This window comes from Spermophilus citellus (genome assembly GCF_964194105.1).
Source record: "Spermophilus citellus genome assembly, chromosome: 2".
Lineage (NCBI taxonomy): Eukaryota > Metazoa > Chordata > Mammalia > Rodentia > Sciuridae > Spermophilus > Spermophilus citellus.
Window position 1 is genome coordinate 191,022,190 of NC_138183.1, and position 18,286 is coordinate 191,040,475.

At 34.6% G+C, this 18,286-nt stretch overlaps 1 protein-coding gene across 2 annotated transcripts in view; it reads right to left on the reverse strand.

The window, feature by feature from the left end:
* The window catches only part of ACER3 (alkaline ceramidase 3), a 180,469-nt gene that overhangs the window by 73,572 nt on the left and 88,611 nt on the right, over positions 1-18,286 (reverse strand). For both annotated transcript variants that reach the window (XM_081274044.1, XM_081274043.1), the window contains exon 3: positions 489-541. In XM_081274044.1, the coding sequence (XP_081130170.1) occupies positions 489-541 (53 nt within the window). The remainder of the gene's footprint in view (positions 1-488; positions 542-18,286) is intronic.

Consider the following 18,286-nt stretch of genomic DNA (forward strand, 5'->3'; position numbering starts at 1 on the left):
CATTCACACATGGACACCTTGGAGATATGAAAGAATGCAGGCATCTAAGAATAAGAATACATTGTTTTGGGGGCTGGAGTTGTGGCTCAGCAGTAGAGCTCTTGCCTAGCACATGTGGGGCGCTGGGTTCTATCCTCAGCATCACATAAAAATAAAATAAAGGTACTGTGTCCAACTACAACTAAAAAACAAACAAAAAATTTTAAAAAAGAATACACTGTTTTGGTGAACTGATTATGTCTTTTAAAAATGTCTCTACACAACTCTAGAATGCTTCTCTAAAATTATAATGCCTGAAAAGAGGTGGTATAAAAAATGATACCAATTTTACTTGTTTTCTTTATAAACAACTCAACTATTCACTACTTTACTCCAGTAGTTACAAATCCCATCTTTTAATTTTCCTTTATTTATGTGCTCTTTTCTCAAATCTGAAGTGTCTTTAGATTTAGAAAAATAAGCATTTAGTCAATTCTGTCATTACTAACCTGCATTTCATATTGCAGAGTCATGTGGAAGCACCAGGATCCCATTCCTACCACTGAAATGTAAACAAACAAACAAACAAACACAAATTAGCATAAAATTCTTTGGGAGTAACCAGAATGACTTAAGACAATAAGATATTTTCCAGCATTGAGTTGTTTTTTTATTTTTTAATATTTATTTTTTAGTTTTCGGTGGACACAACATCTTTATTTTATTTTTATGTGGTGCTGAGGATCAAACCCAGCGCCCCGCACATGCCAGGCAAGTGCGCTACCACTTGAGCCACATCCCCAGCCCCAGCATTGAGTTTTTTTAAACAATTTTTTTAATATTTATTTTTTAGTTTTAGGTGAACACAATATTTTTATTTTACATTTATGTGGTGCTGAGGATCAAACCTAGTGCCTCATGCATGGTAGGCAAGTTACCACTGAGCCACAATCCCAGCCCCAGCATTGAGTTTTAAGGAAAACAAAGTGTATAAAATCTTGTGGTAAGATATAGCTGACTCTGGATATGTTCAATAATTGAAATTTCATATAGAAGAAAATGAGTACAATATAAGTGCTTTTAAATTCCCTCCACTATGTGATTTACTAGATTAACAACATCCCATTATTCATAAATGGAGTATTATAAAATGTGTTACTGGATGCTCAGGATAAGCTTTAAATGTGCACAGCTAGTTTAATACTCTTCAGTACTACTTTGCACTTCTGATCCAAACAGCTGAGCTGTATGCTTAGAGTAAGGGCCAGTCAATTATGCTTGCTCCCAAATCTGCTAATGACGTGGTATTATCAGTAATACAAACTACAAAAAGAGAGCTTCTATTTCTAAAAGAACAATTTTTAAATGCTTAAAACACACTCTATAAAAGTGAGTTGCTAATAAAAATTTCTATTGAAGTGGGTATGTGTTAGATACCTAACAAAGATTGGGAAACAATGATAACCATCTAAAAAGATACTGTATTCATGTCTCAAGTTCTCCCCAAGTTTCTCCACCTTAAGTAAATTATTATTAAGTTAAATAAACTATTTTCTTATTAAACTTACTATCTTTTAGCAACTATTATCAAGTAAACTATTATCATGTTAAGAGTATTTTTAATGTTAGATTTTTAACAAGAAAGACTAAGTAGAATTAAATTTAGTCCCATATTCAAAGGTCATGCCCTTTTTCAAATAATAAGATTATACAACTAGGAGGTTTTCAAGATGGAGGAAAAGAGGAGGTCACTTTTCTGTCTGCTCCATGGAGTGAAACTAAGAAAGCAGACAGGCAGCTTCTCAGCAAGGTGGGTGAACAAAAAAAAGAGTAGGGCAACTTTACTGGAATTTAAAACTGGACATTAAAAGAAGAACAGGGACTCAGGAGGTTGATATAAAAATAAGGAAGAAATACCCAGCGGCACAATCACTGCCACAGGAAGCACCAGCCAGAGCAGTCCCTCTGTGAGCACAGTGGAAGGACAAAGGAATTAAAGGAACCCAAATTTTGGGGAGGCCCCAGCCGTGTCTGGGCACAAAGTGTTAAGAGATCAAAGACATTGCCTGGCAAACCTGAAAGATGTACTGCACAATATCTGCATGTGGGTAAAGAAGCTGCCATATCTCTAGGAGGCATGAGGAAGACAAAGGAAGTAACTATTTCATAGCTGCTGCATGGGGGCCAGTAGCTGATGGGGTTGATTCCTGGCAAACCAAGTTTGGATGGGGTTGATTCCTGGCAAACGGAGTTTGGCCTGAAATACAGGCCTGGTTAACACACAATGCATGACACAGAATGTGCTTAATTGACCAGGAGAAAATCAAACCTGGAAAGGTTTACACAGGGTTTAACTGGTTGTTGAAACCCACCTGCCTCTACCTCTCCGCCTCTATTCCAACTGCTTGCAGAACCAGCTGGGAGAGATAGATGCATCTGGCCTGGAACTCAGAAGGGCAGAGGCAGGAGAGATTGTTTGAAGACTGAAGCCAAGACCAGGAAACATGAGGTCTGAAGGTGACGTAAGGGACTAAGAATTGGGTCTCCCACCACGTGAATCCCTGGGGTACAGTCTTTCAGCATGGACCAGCAAGCACTGGTTGCTGGAGGTGCACTGATTTAAAAATCTCCAGACCAACAGGCATTCAGCAAAGAGCTTGGAACCCATCCTAGCCTAAACCCTGCCTCAGAAATTCTGACTAAGAGATTACCTCCCTTACTCCAGCAATCCAGAGGGTGGAGCATCACACTCCAGAAGATACCATCTAAAACTGCTGGGAAGAGAAGCTGAGAATATTTTGAACTCCAACAGAAAGTTCTTTAACTTTTCATCAAGATCTTTTTTTTTTAAAATTATTCTTTTTCTGTTTAATTGTGACCTTAATGGTACATGGACATTTATACATATTCATATTTGTTTATTTCCCATTTCTAGTATTTATGAAACCAGTTATTTTTCATGGTTTAGTTTTTTATTGTTGTTGTTGTTTGTTTGCTTGTTTGTTTGTGTGTATGTGTGTGTGTACTAGGATGTTTGATTAGTATATGTTAGTTTTTCATTTTTATTTTAAAATTTTTAAAAATTTTTACTTTATATATACATATATTTTTTTCTCCTGTTTCCCTTGATTCTCTCTTTTCTTCTGTTAACAGCCAATCTCTATTATTCTGTCTTACACTCTTCCTTTAATCTTTTACTTATTTTTATCCTCTCCTCCCTCCTAATCATCAGCTCCTGTATCACTTCTATTCTCTCCCTGTCCACTATTTGAAATTATAAACCCTGTTGCAAACTTGCTGTTTTTATTCTAGATAATAACTGATCATATCATTTCTGTTTACTGTGATAATTAACACTGTAGATGTCATAGTAGGAACAATTTGGTTTAATACTGAATATTGTTTGCATTGGTTGCTGTTATTTGTCTCCCCTTAAATAGTGAGGTACTGAAAACCTTCAGGAACACTATAAATCCACAGAGTAGAAACTCTATTGCCTTAGATCCATACTGTTAGATGGGTAGATGCATAAACAATTTCAAAAAGCAAGGGAACAAACTGTCCCAAACAAACCAACATTCCAATAACAGAATCCATTGACACCACAAAAGAAGAAATGCCAGTGAAGGAGTTTAGAATGTACATAATTACTCTGATCTGGGAAGTAAAGGATGGTATAAGAAATGAAATGAGAGAGAAAATACAGGAAGTGAAAGATAACTTCAATAAAGAGGCAGAGATTCTGAAGAAAAAACAGAAACAAAAAAACTAAGCAGAAATCCTCAAAATGAAGGAAACAATGAACCGAATTAAAAATTCAATAGAAAGCATCACCAACAGACTAAATCACTTGGAAGACAACTTCAGACAATAAAGACAAAATATATAATCTTGAAAATAGAGTTGACCATGGAGAGAATATGTTAAGAAACCAAGAACAGAAATTCCAAGAACTATGGAATAACATGAAAAGACCAAATTTAAAATTTACTGGGATAGATGAAGGTACAAAGGTATAAACCAAAGGAATGCACAAGCTTTTCAATAAAATAATATCAGAAATTTCCCCAAATCTCAAGAATGAAATGGAAAATCAAATACAAGAGCCTTAGAGGACACCAAATATACAAATTACAACAGACCCACACCAACACACATTATAATGCAAATGCCTACCATACAGAATTACAGACAGAATTTTAAAGACTGTGTAAGAGAAAAATATCAGATTACACATAGGGGGAAACCAATTTGGATCTCAGCTGATTTCTCAACACAGACCCTCAAAGCTAGAAGGTCCTAGAATAACATATACCAAGCTTTTAAAGAAAATGAATGCAAACCAAGAATCCTATTATCCAGCAAAATGAAGCTTCATATTTGAAGATGAAATAGAAACCTTCCATGATAAACAAAAGTTAAAAGAATTTGCAACTAGAAAGCCTGCACTACAGAACAATCTCAACAAAATAGTACATGAAGATGAAATTTTTTTAAAAAAGTGAAAACCAGTAAACAGAGGAACTACACTAAAGGAATAGTTGATCAAAGGAGAAACAAATTCAAATTAAAAACTAGAAATCATGGGGCTGGGGATGTGGCTCAAGCGGTAGCGCGCTCGCCTGGCATGCGTGCGGCCCGGGTTCGATCCTCAGCACCACATACCAACAGAGATGTTGTGTCCGCCAAGAACTAAAAAAAAAATAAATAAATATTAAAAATTCTCTCTCTCTCCCTCTCTCTCTCTTTCTCTCTTTAAAAAAAAAAAAAAAAAACTAGAAATCAACCAAAATGACCAGGAATATAAATCATATCTCAATAATAACCTTCAGCATTAATGGCCTAAATTCATCAGTCAAAAGACAAAGACTGGCAAACTGAATTAAAAAACAAGACCCAACAATATGCTGTCTCCAAAAGACAGACCTCATAGGCAAAGACACCCAGACTGAAGGTGAAAGGATGGGAAAAAACATATTGCTCACATGGATCATGGAACAAGCAGGAGTTCTATTCTCATATCAAAAAAAGGGGATTTTAAGTCAAAGTTAATCAGAAGGGACAAAGAGGACATTTCATACCACTTAAGGGAATTTATACATCAACAAGACATAACAATAGTAAATATTTATGTCCCCAAAATTAAAGCATCTACGTACATCAAACAAACTCTTCTCAAACTCAAGAATCAAATAGACCACAACATGATAATACTGGGTAACGTTAACACGCCTCTATCACCACTGGATAGATCCTCCAAACAAAAACTAAATAAAAAAGTTATAGAAGTAAAAAATACAATTGATAATTTAGGCTTAAGAGCATATATAGAATATTTCATCCATCAAAGACTGAATACACATTCTTCTCAACAGCATACAGATTCTTCTCTAATATAGACCAGATTATGTAAATGATCACATATATTGGTATACAATTGTAATACTACCATAATATATTTTTAGCATCTGTAAGGCTATTTTGATAGCTCCTTTTTATTGATATTAATTTTGTGTTCTTGCTTTTTCTTGATTAGACTTGTTTATTTTTAACCAAATTTTAGCTATATAATTTCTTCTCTCTTTCATATATTTCTGCTTCTACTCTTATTTTTTCTTTCCTACTACATCATTTGAAAATAATTTGATTGTTATTCTAGCTTCTTTCTGATACAAGTACTTTAAGTTAAAAATGTTATCTGCATACTGTTTGATCCAAGAGATCCTGATATTTTAAGCTTTTATTATCACTTAGTTCAGAGTACTTTTTATTTACTTTTTTTGTGATTTCTTTCTTAACCACTGAGATATTTATAAGTGTACCATTTAATTTTGAAAAAGTTGACATATGGGAGTGGGGTTATAATATATCTTAAGGTGATTGATTTTCAATGTAATAAATCATGGAGAAAACAGTCTGCATGATTTAAAATTTTAAAAAGTAATAGAAATGCTTTTTATACTGATTGTATTGTTTACATACATGTTAAAACTAAATAAGCTGTTATACTTCAAATATGTGCATTCTATTGTACTTCAATTTTACCTCAATAAAGCTATGGAAAAAATATCATACAACTATATGTGTTGACAAAAAATGAAACTTCTAAGATTTTATATATTTTCAGTACTTCAGTTACAACTTAAAAAAAAAACCTGAATGAATATCAGCACCTATAACATCGAATCATAGAAAAGTTCTCTGAAGAAGTCCACTTCAGCATTAACTGAGCACTTTCTACTTGCCAAAGAGTTATAGATCCTGAGTACAAAGAGAAGATCAAGTCATTAATGAAAATGTGGCGAAGACAGAAACACAGAAGTTATCAGAACATGGAGACAAGTGTAGAATATCAGGGGAACACAGAGAAGAGACACTTGTGAAGGAAATCAGAATGCAAGAACCAATGGCAGAGGCAACACTTAAGGACACACAGGAGTTAGCCCAATGAACATGCTGAACAGGGTGTATCAAATAATTTGTATAAAGTCATCTGGAAAATTTGTAACTATTTGTTATTCTTGCTTTTTAAAATATCATTGTATGCATTGTTATCGCGTTATTTTTACTTCTCAAAATGAGATGGGGGAAACGATTACTGCACTCATTTCACTAGAGCAATCATGAAATAGGCTGGGTAGTGTTTTATCTCAAAAGGAAAAATCAGAAGTTACAAAAGTGGATAAATTATCTAATGGTAGGGAAAAAAAAACCCTAAGAACTATTTTGATCTAAACCTGTTTAAAATGCTCTCATTACTGTTAAATTATATATCATTAAAAGTCTGATTTGGGGAACTGGGATTGCAGCTCAGTGGTACAGCACTCACCTAGCATGCATGAGACACTGGGTTTGATCCTTAGCAACCCATAAAAATAAAATAAAGGTATTGTGTTCACCTGAAACTAAAAATGCATATATTTTTTAAAAGTCTGACGTTTTTAGGTCTCAATAATTTATTTCCTTTCAATAATCTGGGCAACACATAAAATAGTACTCTGCTAGAAAATGTATTCTGGTGGCTATTCTGAGGTTTCAATTCCTTTCAAGGGAGAACAGCACTAGGTTTACTTCTTCATTTTATTTCCATTTCTTTTAAAAAATACTCTTCTACAACTGATATTTCTATACATTTAGAAAGCAAAGAGATGTAATAGGATAGCACCGCATTACCTTTGTTCATACAATATTTTATATTTTGTCCCTTTAAAGCAAACCACCAATTTTTGCTAAATTTTTGTTTATCAAATTTATTCAGATATTCACCTACCATAGAATTCATTTATTTAATGTGTACAATTCAATGGTTTTTAAATATGGAGTTATATAAATATCACCTTACCTAATTTATAACATTTTCATCACTCCCCCCCCCAAAAAAAATCCATCTATAAGTCATACCTTTTTTTCTATAAACTTCTCCAGCCTTAGAGAATCATTAATCTACTTTCTGTCTCTATAGATTTGCCTATCTTAATAAAGCAAAGTTGTTAGAAAACTACACACACATCTACACACATATCTAGGGATTAACATGCTCGGTTTTGCATTTAAAAAACATCAGTCCTATTTATTATGTTGCAGAGCCCAAACTTGGACCTACATGGAGGAATGCTTAACTTGTTCATTGTGCAGTAGGGAAGTCCTAACATAGAATACTATGTTTTGGGACAAAGTGCTGTCAGAACACTAGCAAGCACTATTTCCTTGCTCCTTTGACAAGGAATTATTCCCCTGTTGGTGCAAGGTCAGCCTACGTGGCAGTTTCTCGACTCTTGGTATCTGGACTTCTGTAAGATAGGTTGTGTATCACCTCTGGTCTATCATGACTGTTATGTATAAATTGGCACATACCCACTATAAAAGCTATTTTTGCTGTGCAATAAAACAGACGCTGTTCTCTGAAACCATCTCCAGAAGGGTTTCTCAGAGCCCTCGAGCTCCCCACAGTTGATGCTGGAAGGGCAGGCCCCCTCAGCACTGTTACAATAAAGGAAAATGTCTAAAGAGGTAGTTTCGCAACTTGATAGCAGAAATATTTTTAAGCCACACACACACACACACACACACACACACACGTTTACAAATTATATATGTACTGTGGTGCTAATATACATATTTAAAAACCTAAAAAACATAAATTTAGTAAAATAAAGAAGACATACACAAATAAAAGTTAAAGAGGTGTTCCTGCATCCCAACAGATAATCCTTCTTATTCCTGGAGGTGCGAGCATCCTACATGTTTTTTTTGTGTGCGTGGGGGGGGCGATTACCAGGAATTAAACTCAGGGGCACTCAACCAATGAGCCATATCCCTAGCCTTATTTTGCATTTTATTAGAGACAGGGTCTCATTGAGTTGCTTAGTGCCTCACTAAATTGCTGAGGCTGGCTTTGAACTCTCGATTCTCCTGCCTCTCCCTCCTTAGCTGTTGGGATTATAGGCGTGTGCCACAGCACCAGGCCCTATATGGTTTTTATTTTGTTTTCATTTCATTTTATTTTTGGTACTAGTGATGGAACCCAGTGGCTCTACCACTGAGCTGTATATCTCAGTCTTGCTAACTTGCTGAGATTGGCCTTGAACTTGCAATTCTCCTGCCTCAACATCCTAAAATGCTGATATTTTGCATATGCTACTGTACCCAGTTTATTTGGCTAGTATAAACAGTAAAGCATGAATTCCTTGAAAGGCATAGGTGGGGCTTCCTCATCTGGTTCTACCCATTTCTTCTTCTGCAACCTATAGTTCAATTACATCATACTGCTTTCTGTCTCTGGCCTCACAATGTCAACTCTAGTCTAGAGTAGTGTAGTGAGCTCCTGTTCTACTCATATTGACCAATTTTTAACATTTTGCTAATTTTTTTCTGAGTCATTTATGAGTAAAATGGCTACATCATGTCCTTTTATTCTGAATACTTCAGTGTGTATCCATATTGTTACCTCCTAAGTAAAATCCTCTCTGCTTCCTTTTTATTTAAGTCTATCATACAAGGAATCTCAGAAATAATGTTTGACTAAGTCAGTAGTTATCAGCTTTTGGTGTACACTGGCTTTACCTATACGGCTTTATAAATGCCAGGCCAGTTCAGACAGTCCTGATTCAATGTGTGCCTGTTACTTGTATTTTAAGGATATGTCAATGATTCTGTTGCATATCAAAAGCCAAAGATTCCTGTTAGATTCTAAGGTTCCTAAAGGAGCGCATATATATAGTGCTTTTAAAATTTTTGCATCAAATAGTAGCACTATGCATGATACTTTGTATGTTCTATCTCCAAACATTTCAAAAATCCTACAAGCCCCAATAAAATTCACCATTATTCCCATTTTGTGTAGCAAAAAAGCAATGCTCAGAAAGGTTAATTAACTAAGGTCACATAACTGGTAAGAGGCAGAAATAAGATTAGAAACAAAGACTGTCTGGCCCTAAAGTTCTTTTCTACATTTCACTGCCCTTGGGAGCAAAGAAATTTTAAAATTTTGGTAAGATTGGGGGAGTGTCCAAAAATTTGAACTTTTATTTAGACTGTCTTGGTGTGCCATGCTTCCATGAGGTAATAAGTCCAGGTGAGATGGGCATAATGTCACACTGCTGAGATGCTGAGGCAGAAGAATTTCGAGTTCAAAGCCAGCCTCAGTAATGGCAAGGCTGCTAATAAGCAGCTCAGTGAGACCCTGTCTCTAATAAAATACAAAATAGGACCGGAGATGTGGCTCAATGGTTGAATGCCCTTGAATTCAATCCCTAATACCAAAAAAAAAAAAAAAAAAAAAAAAACCAAAAAAAAAAAAAATCCAGCTGAGAAAACAGCAACAAAAAACTAGGTCTCAGTTACTGAAGACAATAAAAATAGAAAGAGGCAGATTCTAGAAATCACAAAGATAGAACCTAAATATTTGGCAAATGAACGTATATGGAACTCCAAAGAGGAGGAGAGTCTAATTTTCAGATATATTTGTATGTAAAAATTTTTAAGCCATTTATGATACATCCTTTTATGATTTTATCGGTATATATTCTAGATCCTTAATAGAGGACTATCAAGCATGAAACTGGTTTGTGCCCAGGATCTAAGAAACCAGCAAAAGAAACAAGGGCAGGAGGTGGTTTGCAAAGGGAAGGGAGAAATAAACTAGGATGCTTGAAATCAGCTCCCTAAGGTAAACTAAATGGAGGAAACTCAGCTGTATCTCTACATTTCATTTCACAAGTAATCAAAGAAGAGTTCAGAAAGAATTTTGGACATTTCCTCTCCAATCAGTGATTAAGAGATGGTCATGTAAGTAGCTTGGTAGAATTACCTAAGGCAGAAAGTGTGACAGCAAATTCCTTTATTTTCTGTTTTATTGACTGTTTCATTACTAAGTATAATTGCTAAGATTTAAAAAAATATTAGTCCAGTATGCAGTATTCTAAAGCATCCACTCAATTTCTCCTTGATAGGAAATATAATATTAAGATCCTTCCAGATGATGCTGATCTAGTCTGGCAGTGACAGGTATGATCACATGAATTCAATTAATGGTCCTCTTCTTAGTAAAATGACTTTGCATCACTGACATTTTTCCTTCTTGAAATTTCTATTTCAGATAAAGAAATAAAAACATTTTAGACTTTTTTTTCCCTACTCCACTGTTGATGTTGTGATTGTTTTATAACTTATTTCTTGTTACCCATTACCTATTCATTTAGATAACTGCATAACTAGATTTTGTTGTTTTTGCTTATTTATTTGCGTTAATCTCCCATCACTTTAACATTAAACTCTCTAGGGACAAGGACCTTATCTTTGTTTTTTAATTGACCTAATTTTATCTTTTTCTTATTAGATCTTAATGGTTATACACAGATAATAGTTGGATTCATTCTGACAAACTCAGACATGCCTGGAAATTGATTTCAGTTCACAAGTATTCCTTTTCCTCAGGTCCTCCCCTCCCTCTCTTTCCTCTACTCTACTAGACTTCCTTTCACTCATCTATTAATTTGTATTTGATTGGTTCTTTACATGATCTTATCCTTCCCTCCTCCTTTCCTTTATTTTACTCTAGCTTCCACATATGAGAGAAGACATTCAACCTTTGAGTTTCTGAATTTGGCTAATTTCACTTAGCATGATATTCTCAATTTTCATCCATTTAATGGCAAATGCCACAATTTCATTCTTTTTAATAGCTGAGTAGAACTCCATTATACACATAAATGCCACAATTAATCTATTTATCTATTGATAGACATCTGGGTTGCTTCCATAATTTAGCTGTTGTCAATTGTGCTGCTATAAACATTGATGTGGCTTTGTCACTGTAATATGTTGATTTTAGAGCTTTGGGAAAATATCCAGGATTGGGATAACTGGGTCATATGGTGGTTCCATTTCAAGTTTTTTGAGGAATATCCATACTACTTTTCAGAGTGGTTGTACTAATCTGTAGTCCCATCAACAATGCATGAGTGTCACTTTCCCCCCACCTTCTCACTAGTATTTATTATTATTTGTGTTCTTGATAACTGTAGAACTGACTGGAGTAAGATAAAATCTTTTTTATTATTTTTTAATATATTTTAGTTATAGGTGGACACATATATTTATTTTTTTATTTTTATGTGGTGCTGAGGATCAAGTCTGGTGCCTCATGCATGGTAGGCGAAAGCTCTACCTCTGAGTCACAACCCTAGCCCTTATTATTTATTTTAGTTAGATATATATGTCAGCAGAATGCATTTTGATTCATTGTACACAATAGCAGCACAACTTTTCATTTCTCTAGTTGAACATGATATAATGTTGATATGTACAGTCATACATGTACCTAGCAGAATGATGTCCATCTCATTCCACCATCTTTCCTGCCCCCAAGCACCCTCCCTAACCCTCCTTTCCCTTTGCCTAAAGTTCCTCCATTTTTCTCATGCCCCGCACCCCCTTTATGGATCAGCATCCACTTATCAGAGGGAACATTCGGACTTTGGTTTTTTGGAATTGGCTTAATTCCCTTAACATGATATTCTCCAATTCCATCCATTTATAAGCAAATGCTGTAATTTGGTTCTCTTTTAATGCTGAGTAACATTCCATTGTGTATATATTCCACAGTTTCTTTATCCATTCATCTATTGAAGGGCATCTAGATTGCTTCCACAGTTTAGCTGCTATGAATATTGATAAGATAAAATATTAAGAGTGTTTTTGATTTGCATTTCCCTGATTGCTAAGAGATGTTGAACATATTTTCATATATTTGTTGGCCATTGTTTCTTCTTTTAAGAAATGTCTGTTTAAGAGGGCATTAACTATGGCCCTTGGGCCTAATCTGGTTGGTTCATGGCCTTTGAGCTAAGAATGACTTTTACATTTTTAAAAGCTACCATTTTCAAATTATTCACATACTACATAATATTATTAATGTTGCTTCTTAGCCAGGAAAACCTAAAATATTTAGCATCTAGACCCTTAAGAAAAAAAAAATTGCTGACCCTTTTTCTAGAGAAACTCTCATAACTAGGGAAATTTGTACAGTAATGCTCATAAGCATTATTGTTAACAATAATAGAAAAATGGAGACTTAAAATATCCATTAACAAGCAAGTAGGATATAAAATATTTTGCTAGACTATTATAAGCAGGGAAACAAATGGACACAAACTTTGCATTGTAAAGAAATAAATTTTCAGTACTGTACAATGTAATAAAGGTGTTACAATATGTTTCTGTTTATATGGAGTTTAAAAATCATGAAATATAAAACTATTTACAAATATACATACACTTTCTGTGAAGCCACAAAAATGTGCATGAAAAAAATAAAGACAATTTTACCATATTTTTCTATGAAATGAAGACAGGGGCAATTTAGGTAGAATAAACATGTTGCTTAAACCATCTCTGTTACATATGATTCTAAGTTACATTTCCCAAGACTAAGGATCTGAAATTGATATGTTGCTATTCATTAAATGCATGGTTTTTGTTTGATTTAAAAAAAAAAAAAAGTCTGTTTAGGCACGCCTATAATCCCAGTGGCTTGGGAGGCTGAGGCAGGAGGATCACAAGTTCAAAGTCAGCCTTAGCAACTTACTGAGACCCTGTCTCTAAATAAAATTTTTTTAAAAGGGCTGTGGAGTGGCTCAGTGGTTAAGCCTGTTTAGCCTTTGGACCATTTTTGATTGGGTTATTTGCTTTTTTGGTGTTAAGTTTTTTGAGTTCTTTATTATTCTGGATTTTAATCTCTTGTCAGAGGAGCAGCTGGCAAAGATTTTTCTCCCATTCCTTAGGCTCTCTCTCCACATGCTTAATTGTTTCCTTTGTGGTGCACAAATTTTTAAACTAGATGGCATCCCACTTATTAATTCTTGGTCTTATTTCTTGAGATTTAACGTTCTTGTTAAGGAAGTCGGTGCCAGCATCAATATGAACTGAATATTAACTCTATGTTTTCTTCTAGTAGTTGCAACATTTCTGGTCTAATTCCTAAGTCTTTGATCCATTTGATTTTACTTTTTGAGAGATAAGGATCTACTCTCATTCTTCTACACATGATTATCCAGTTTTCTCTAATTTATGTTTTTGGCAACTTTGTCAAGTATCAGATGGCTGTAAGTATGTGGCATTATCTCTGTTTCCCCCCCCCCATTCTATTGGTCTTCATGTCTGTTTTGATGGCAATACTATGCTGTTTTTGTTACTATAGCGCTGTAATATAATTTGAGATCTGGAATTGTGATGTCTCCTACATTGCTATTTTTGCTCAGTACTGCTTTGGCTATTCTGGGTCTCTTATTCTTCCAAATGAATTTAAGGATTGCTTTTTCTATAAAAGTGTCACTGGTATTTTGATGGGGAGTGCACTGATGCTGTATATTGCTTAAGTACCTACTCATTTTAAAACTTATTTGTCTGTTTCCCCTGCTACATCATCAGCTCCAATAGTTTGAGAACTACACCTAGCACATAATAGTGTCTTGGTAAACATTTATTGGAAAAAATTTTAAATGAATAAATTCTTAATGAATCTGAAACCAAGCCAGGACAAAATGGTCCTCATAAATTTACTAAAAGTCTGTCACTAAAATACTTCTCCACAAAGCCAAAATCCCCAATTCTTTCTGCAAAATATTCCTCAATTCCAAAAAACCAAAACCCGAATAGTTAAGCAGTTAGTATGTACTATGTAGAGTGATATTAAGTGTAATCAAAAAAGCAAGAATAAGGTTTAGAAGTAACTGTTATTTTTTCCAACTTTGAGAGATGAGAATAGAGGAACTGTTAAGTTAGCAAAAACATTCTTCTATCATCACTGTCTACTTCTGTTCCTACCTTTATTTACTTCAAACCTCTTGCTCAAAAGATCACATGGTATACTATTATACAGACTGTCGGTCTCAATAACTTTTTTTAATTTACATATGACAGTGGAATGCATTTACAATTCCTATTACACATATAGAGCAAAATTGTTCATATCTCTGGTTGTATACAAAGTATATTCACACCAAATTGTGTCTTCATACATGTACTTTAGATAATGATGTCCTTCTCATTCCACCATCATTTCTAACCCCATGCCCCCTTCTCCTTCCACCCCTCTCTTCCCTATCTAGAGTTTGTCTATTCCTCCACAGTTCCCCCTCCCTACCCTACTATGAATCAGCCTCCTTATATCAGAAAGAAAATTCGGCATTTGGTTTTTTGGGATTGGCTAACTTCACTTAGTATTATCTTCTCTAACTCTATCCATTTACCTGCAAATGCCATGATTTTATTCTATTTTATTGCTGAGTAATACTCCATCGTGTATATATGCCACTTTTTAAAAAATCCATTCATCTACTGAAGGGCATCTAGGTTGGTTCCACAGTTTATCTATTATGAATTGTGCTGCTATAAACATTGATGTGTCTGTGTCCCTGTAGTATGCTGTTTTTAAGTCCTTTGGGTATAGATGGAGGAGAGGGATACCTGGGTCAAATGGTGGTTCCATTACCAGTTTTTCAAGGAATCTCCAAACCACTTTCCATATTGGCTGTATCAATTTGCAGTCCCACCAGGATTGTATGAGTCTACCTTTTCCCCTACATCCTCGCCAACACTTATTGTTGTTGGTATTCTTAAAAGCTGCCATTCTGACTGGAGTGAGATGAAATCTTCGAGTAGTTTTGATTTGTATTTCTCTAATTGCTAGAGACGATGAATGTTTTTTCACATCTTTGTTGATTGATTGTATATCATCTTCTGAGAGGTGTCTGTTCAGGTCCTTGGCCCATTTGTTGATTGGGTTATTTTTTTTGGGGGGGGTTTAGCTTTTTGAATTCTTTTTATATCCTAGAGATTAGTGCTCTATCTATGTGTGAGGGGTAAAAATTTGCTCCCAAGAAGTAGGTTCTCTATTCACCTCACAGATTGTTTCTTTTGCTGAGAAGAAACTTTTTAGTTTGAATCCATCCCATTTATTGATTCTTAATTTTTAAAAAATATTTATTTATTTATTTTAGTTTTAGGTGGACACAATATCTTCATTTTATTTTTATTTGGTGCTGAGGATCGAACCCAGTGCCTCACGCAAGCTAGGCAAGTGCTCATGCTGAGCCACAACCACAGCCCTTGATTCTTGATTCTTGCCCTAAAGGAGTCCCTTGATTCTTGATTCTTGCCCTATAGGAGTCTTATTAAGGAAGTTGGGGCATAATCCAACATGATGGAGATTAGGGCCTACTTTTTGTTCTATTAAACACAGGGTCTCTGGTTTTATTCCTACATCGTTATCCACTTTGAGTTTTGTGCATGGTGAGAGATAGGGGTTTCATATTTTGTTGCATATGGATTTTCAGTTTTTCCAGTACCATTTGTTGAAGAGGCTATCTTTTCTAACTCTTTTTTAAAATTTAAACTTTTTATTTTAAAAATATTTTAAGATAGTACAGAAATTACAAAAATACTACAATGAACTCCCATATAACCTTTAACCTAGATTTATGCATTACAATTTTGTCATATTTTCTTTTCTTTTTTTTTTCCTAGTACTGGGGATTAAACCCAGGGATGCTCAACCTCAACTACTTCTCCATCTCTTTTTATTTTTCACTTTAAACCAAAATATTTGTGATTCTCTGGCCTTAGCCTCCCAAGTAGCTGGAGTATAGCATTGCCATCTTCTATTTCCCTCCATATATATAAAAATGTATATTGGCAAATAAAATAGAACAAACAAGCACTTATTGTTATTTTGATGTACCATTTGAGAGACCATGATCCTTTTCCTTAAATACTTCCACATGTACAGCCAGCCCTCTGTGTCCATGGGTTCTGCGTTTGTGGATTTGAACCACCACAGATCAAAAATATTTGGGAAAAAATTTTTACCTCAACTGAACATTTGCAGATGATTTTTGTCCCATCATTATTCCCTAAACAACACAGTATAATAGCTACTCATATATTAGGTATCATAAGTAATCTAGAGATATTTAAGGTACATAGGAGATATGCATATGTTATATGCAAATACTACATCACTATTCAAGTCACTTAAGTAGCCCCTTAAGTCACTTAAGAATCTGAGGGGAAAGACTGTGACCAATCCCCCATGGACTGATGGATGACTATATTCCCTAACTAGGGACCATCTCTTACATGATCACAGTGCAATGATCAAATTCAGAAGATTTCTTCTTCTTCTTCTTCTTTTTTTGTTTTTGTGGGGGGGGTACTGGGGATTGAACTCAGGGGCACTCAACCAATCCCCAACCCTATTTTGTATTTTATTTAGAGACAGGATCTCACTGAGTTGTTTAGCGCCTCAATAAATTGCTGAGGCTGGCTTTGAACTCGTGATCCTCCTGCCTCAGCCTCCCAAGCTGCTGGGATCACAGGTGTGTACCACCACACCTGGCTTCCCCCTTATTTTTTTAAAGCACTTTCTTACTTTCTGTATGACAAGATGTTCCAGACTCATTTTGTACTTTTCCTGCTTCAGCCCAGAAATTAGCTACTTCTCAAAAGAGTGTTCATTTCTTTTAGTGAGGAAAGAGTTTTATATACAAGACCTGGGCATTAGGTATGTACATTGCTATCAAAGGGTCACAGACTCTATCCAAAGATAGAACATTTGAAATAGTTTGAAGAAATTATGGTTGATACTTCTCATTCCAGCCCATTACCACAAAGTTCTTTGCCTATTCTCTCCCAAATATTTCTCCTTCACAGTGAGAACCCTAGCTCCTAACAATATTGATATAGATTTCATTTGCTCAGTTCAAAAATGCATATAATAGCAGCGTCAGAATTGTTATACCTGTATTACTACCAATAAACATGTAGTAAGTAAACATAGAAAAGTGAGGTTCAAGAAAACTGAATTTTCTATTGTGTAGACACTGGGGATATGTAATGAGAATGCTATGTCTAAAGTTATATGGAAGTGTGACTACTTTGTCAAGGATAAATGCATATATAGTTTTGTTAAATATTGCCAAATTCACTCACAAAAAAATTTGCATTCTCACTGGTAATATATGAAGAATGCCAAATTCTCTCATTGCCTTGTTAAAATAGGATTTGTTAAGTGTTTGACTTTCTGCTAATTTGATAAATGATAAATAATATGTGTCAGTGTACTTTTCATTTGAAATTCTCTTATTATGAGTACACTAAATATTTTGCCTTGTACTTGTGACTTTTATATCTCTCTTGGAGAATTTTCTGTCTTTGACCATTTTTTTTTTCCTACTGGATATTTGGTCCTTTTATATTCAATATTTTAAAATTATTTTATATTAAGAATATTAGATCTTTTATTGTGGTATGTTACAGACACTTTCACCATTTGGCCTTTTACTTTTAAGTTTGTTTATAACATTTTTTTTATCATGCAGAAGTTTCTATTTTTATATAATTCAATCTGTCAACCTTTTATTTTGTAATACTGGGGATTGAACCCAGGAATCTCTATCACTGAGCTATATCCCCAGTACTTTTCTTTTTTTTTTTTTTTTTTATTGTGAGACAGAGTCTCACTAAGTTGTTCAGACTGGCCTTCAATTTCAGATCCTCCAGCTTTGGCCTCCCAAGCAGCTGGGATTACAGGCACGTGTTGTTGTGCCTAGCTAATCTTTTCTTTACATACACATATAGATTTTGAATCATAGAAAGTCTTTCCCCAAACACTAGATATATAAACATATCACATGTATTTTCTTTTAGTACATAAAATATTTTATTTTCTACATTTAGGTTTCTAATCAATTACAAATTTATTCTTGGGATTATGTAAGGTACACATTCTTTTTTCCAGCATCAATTA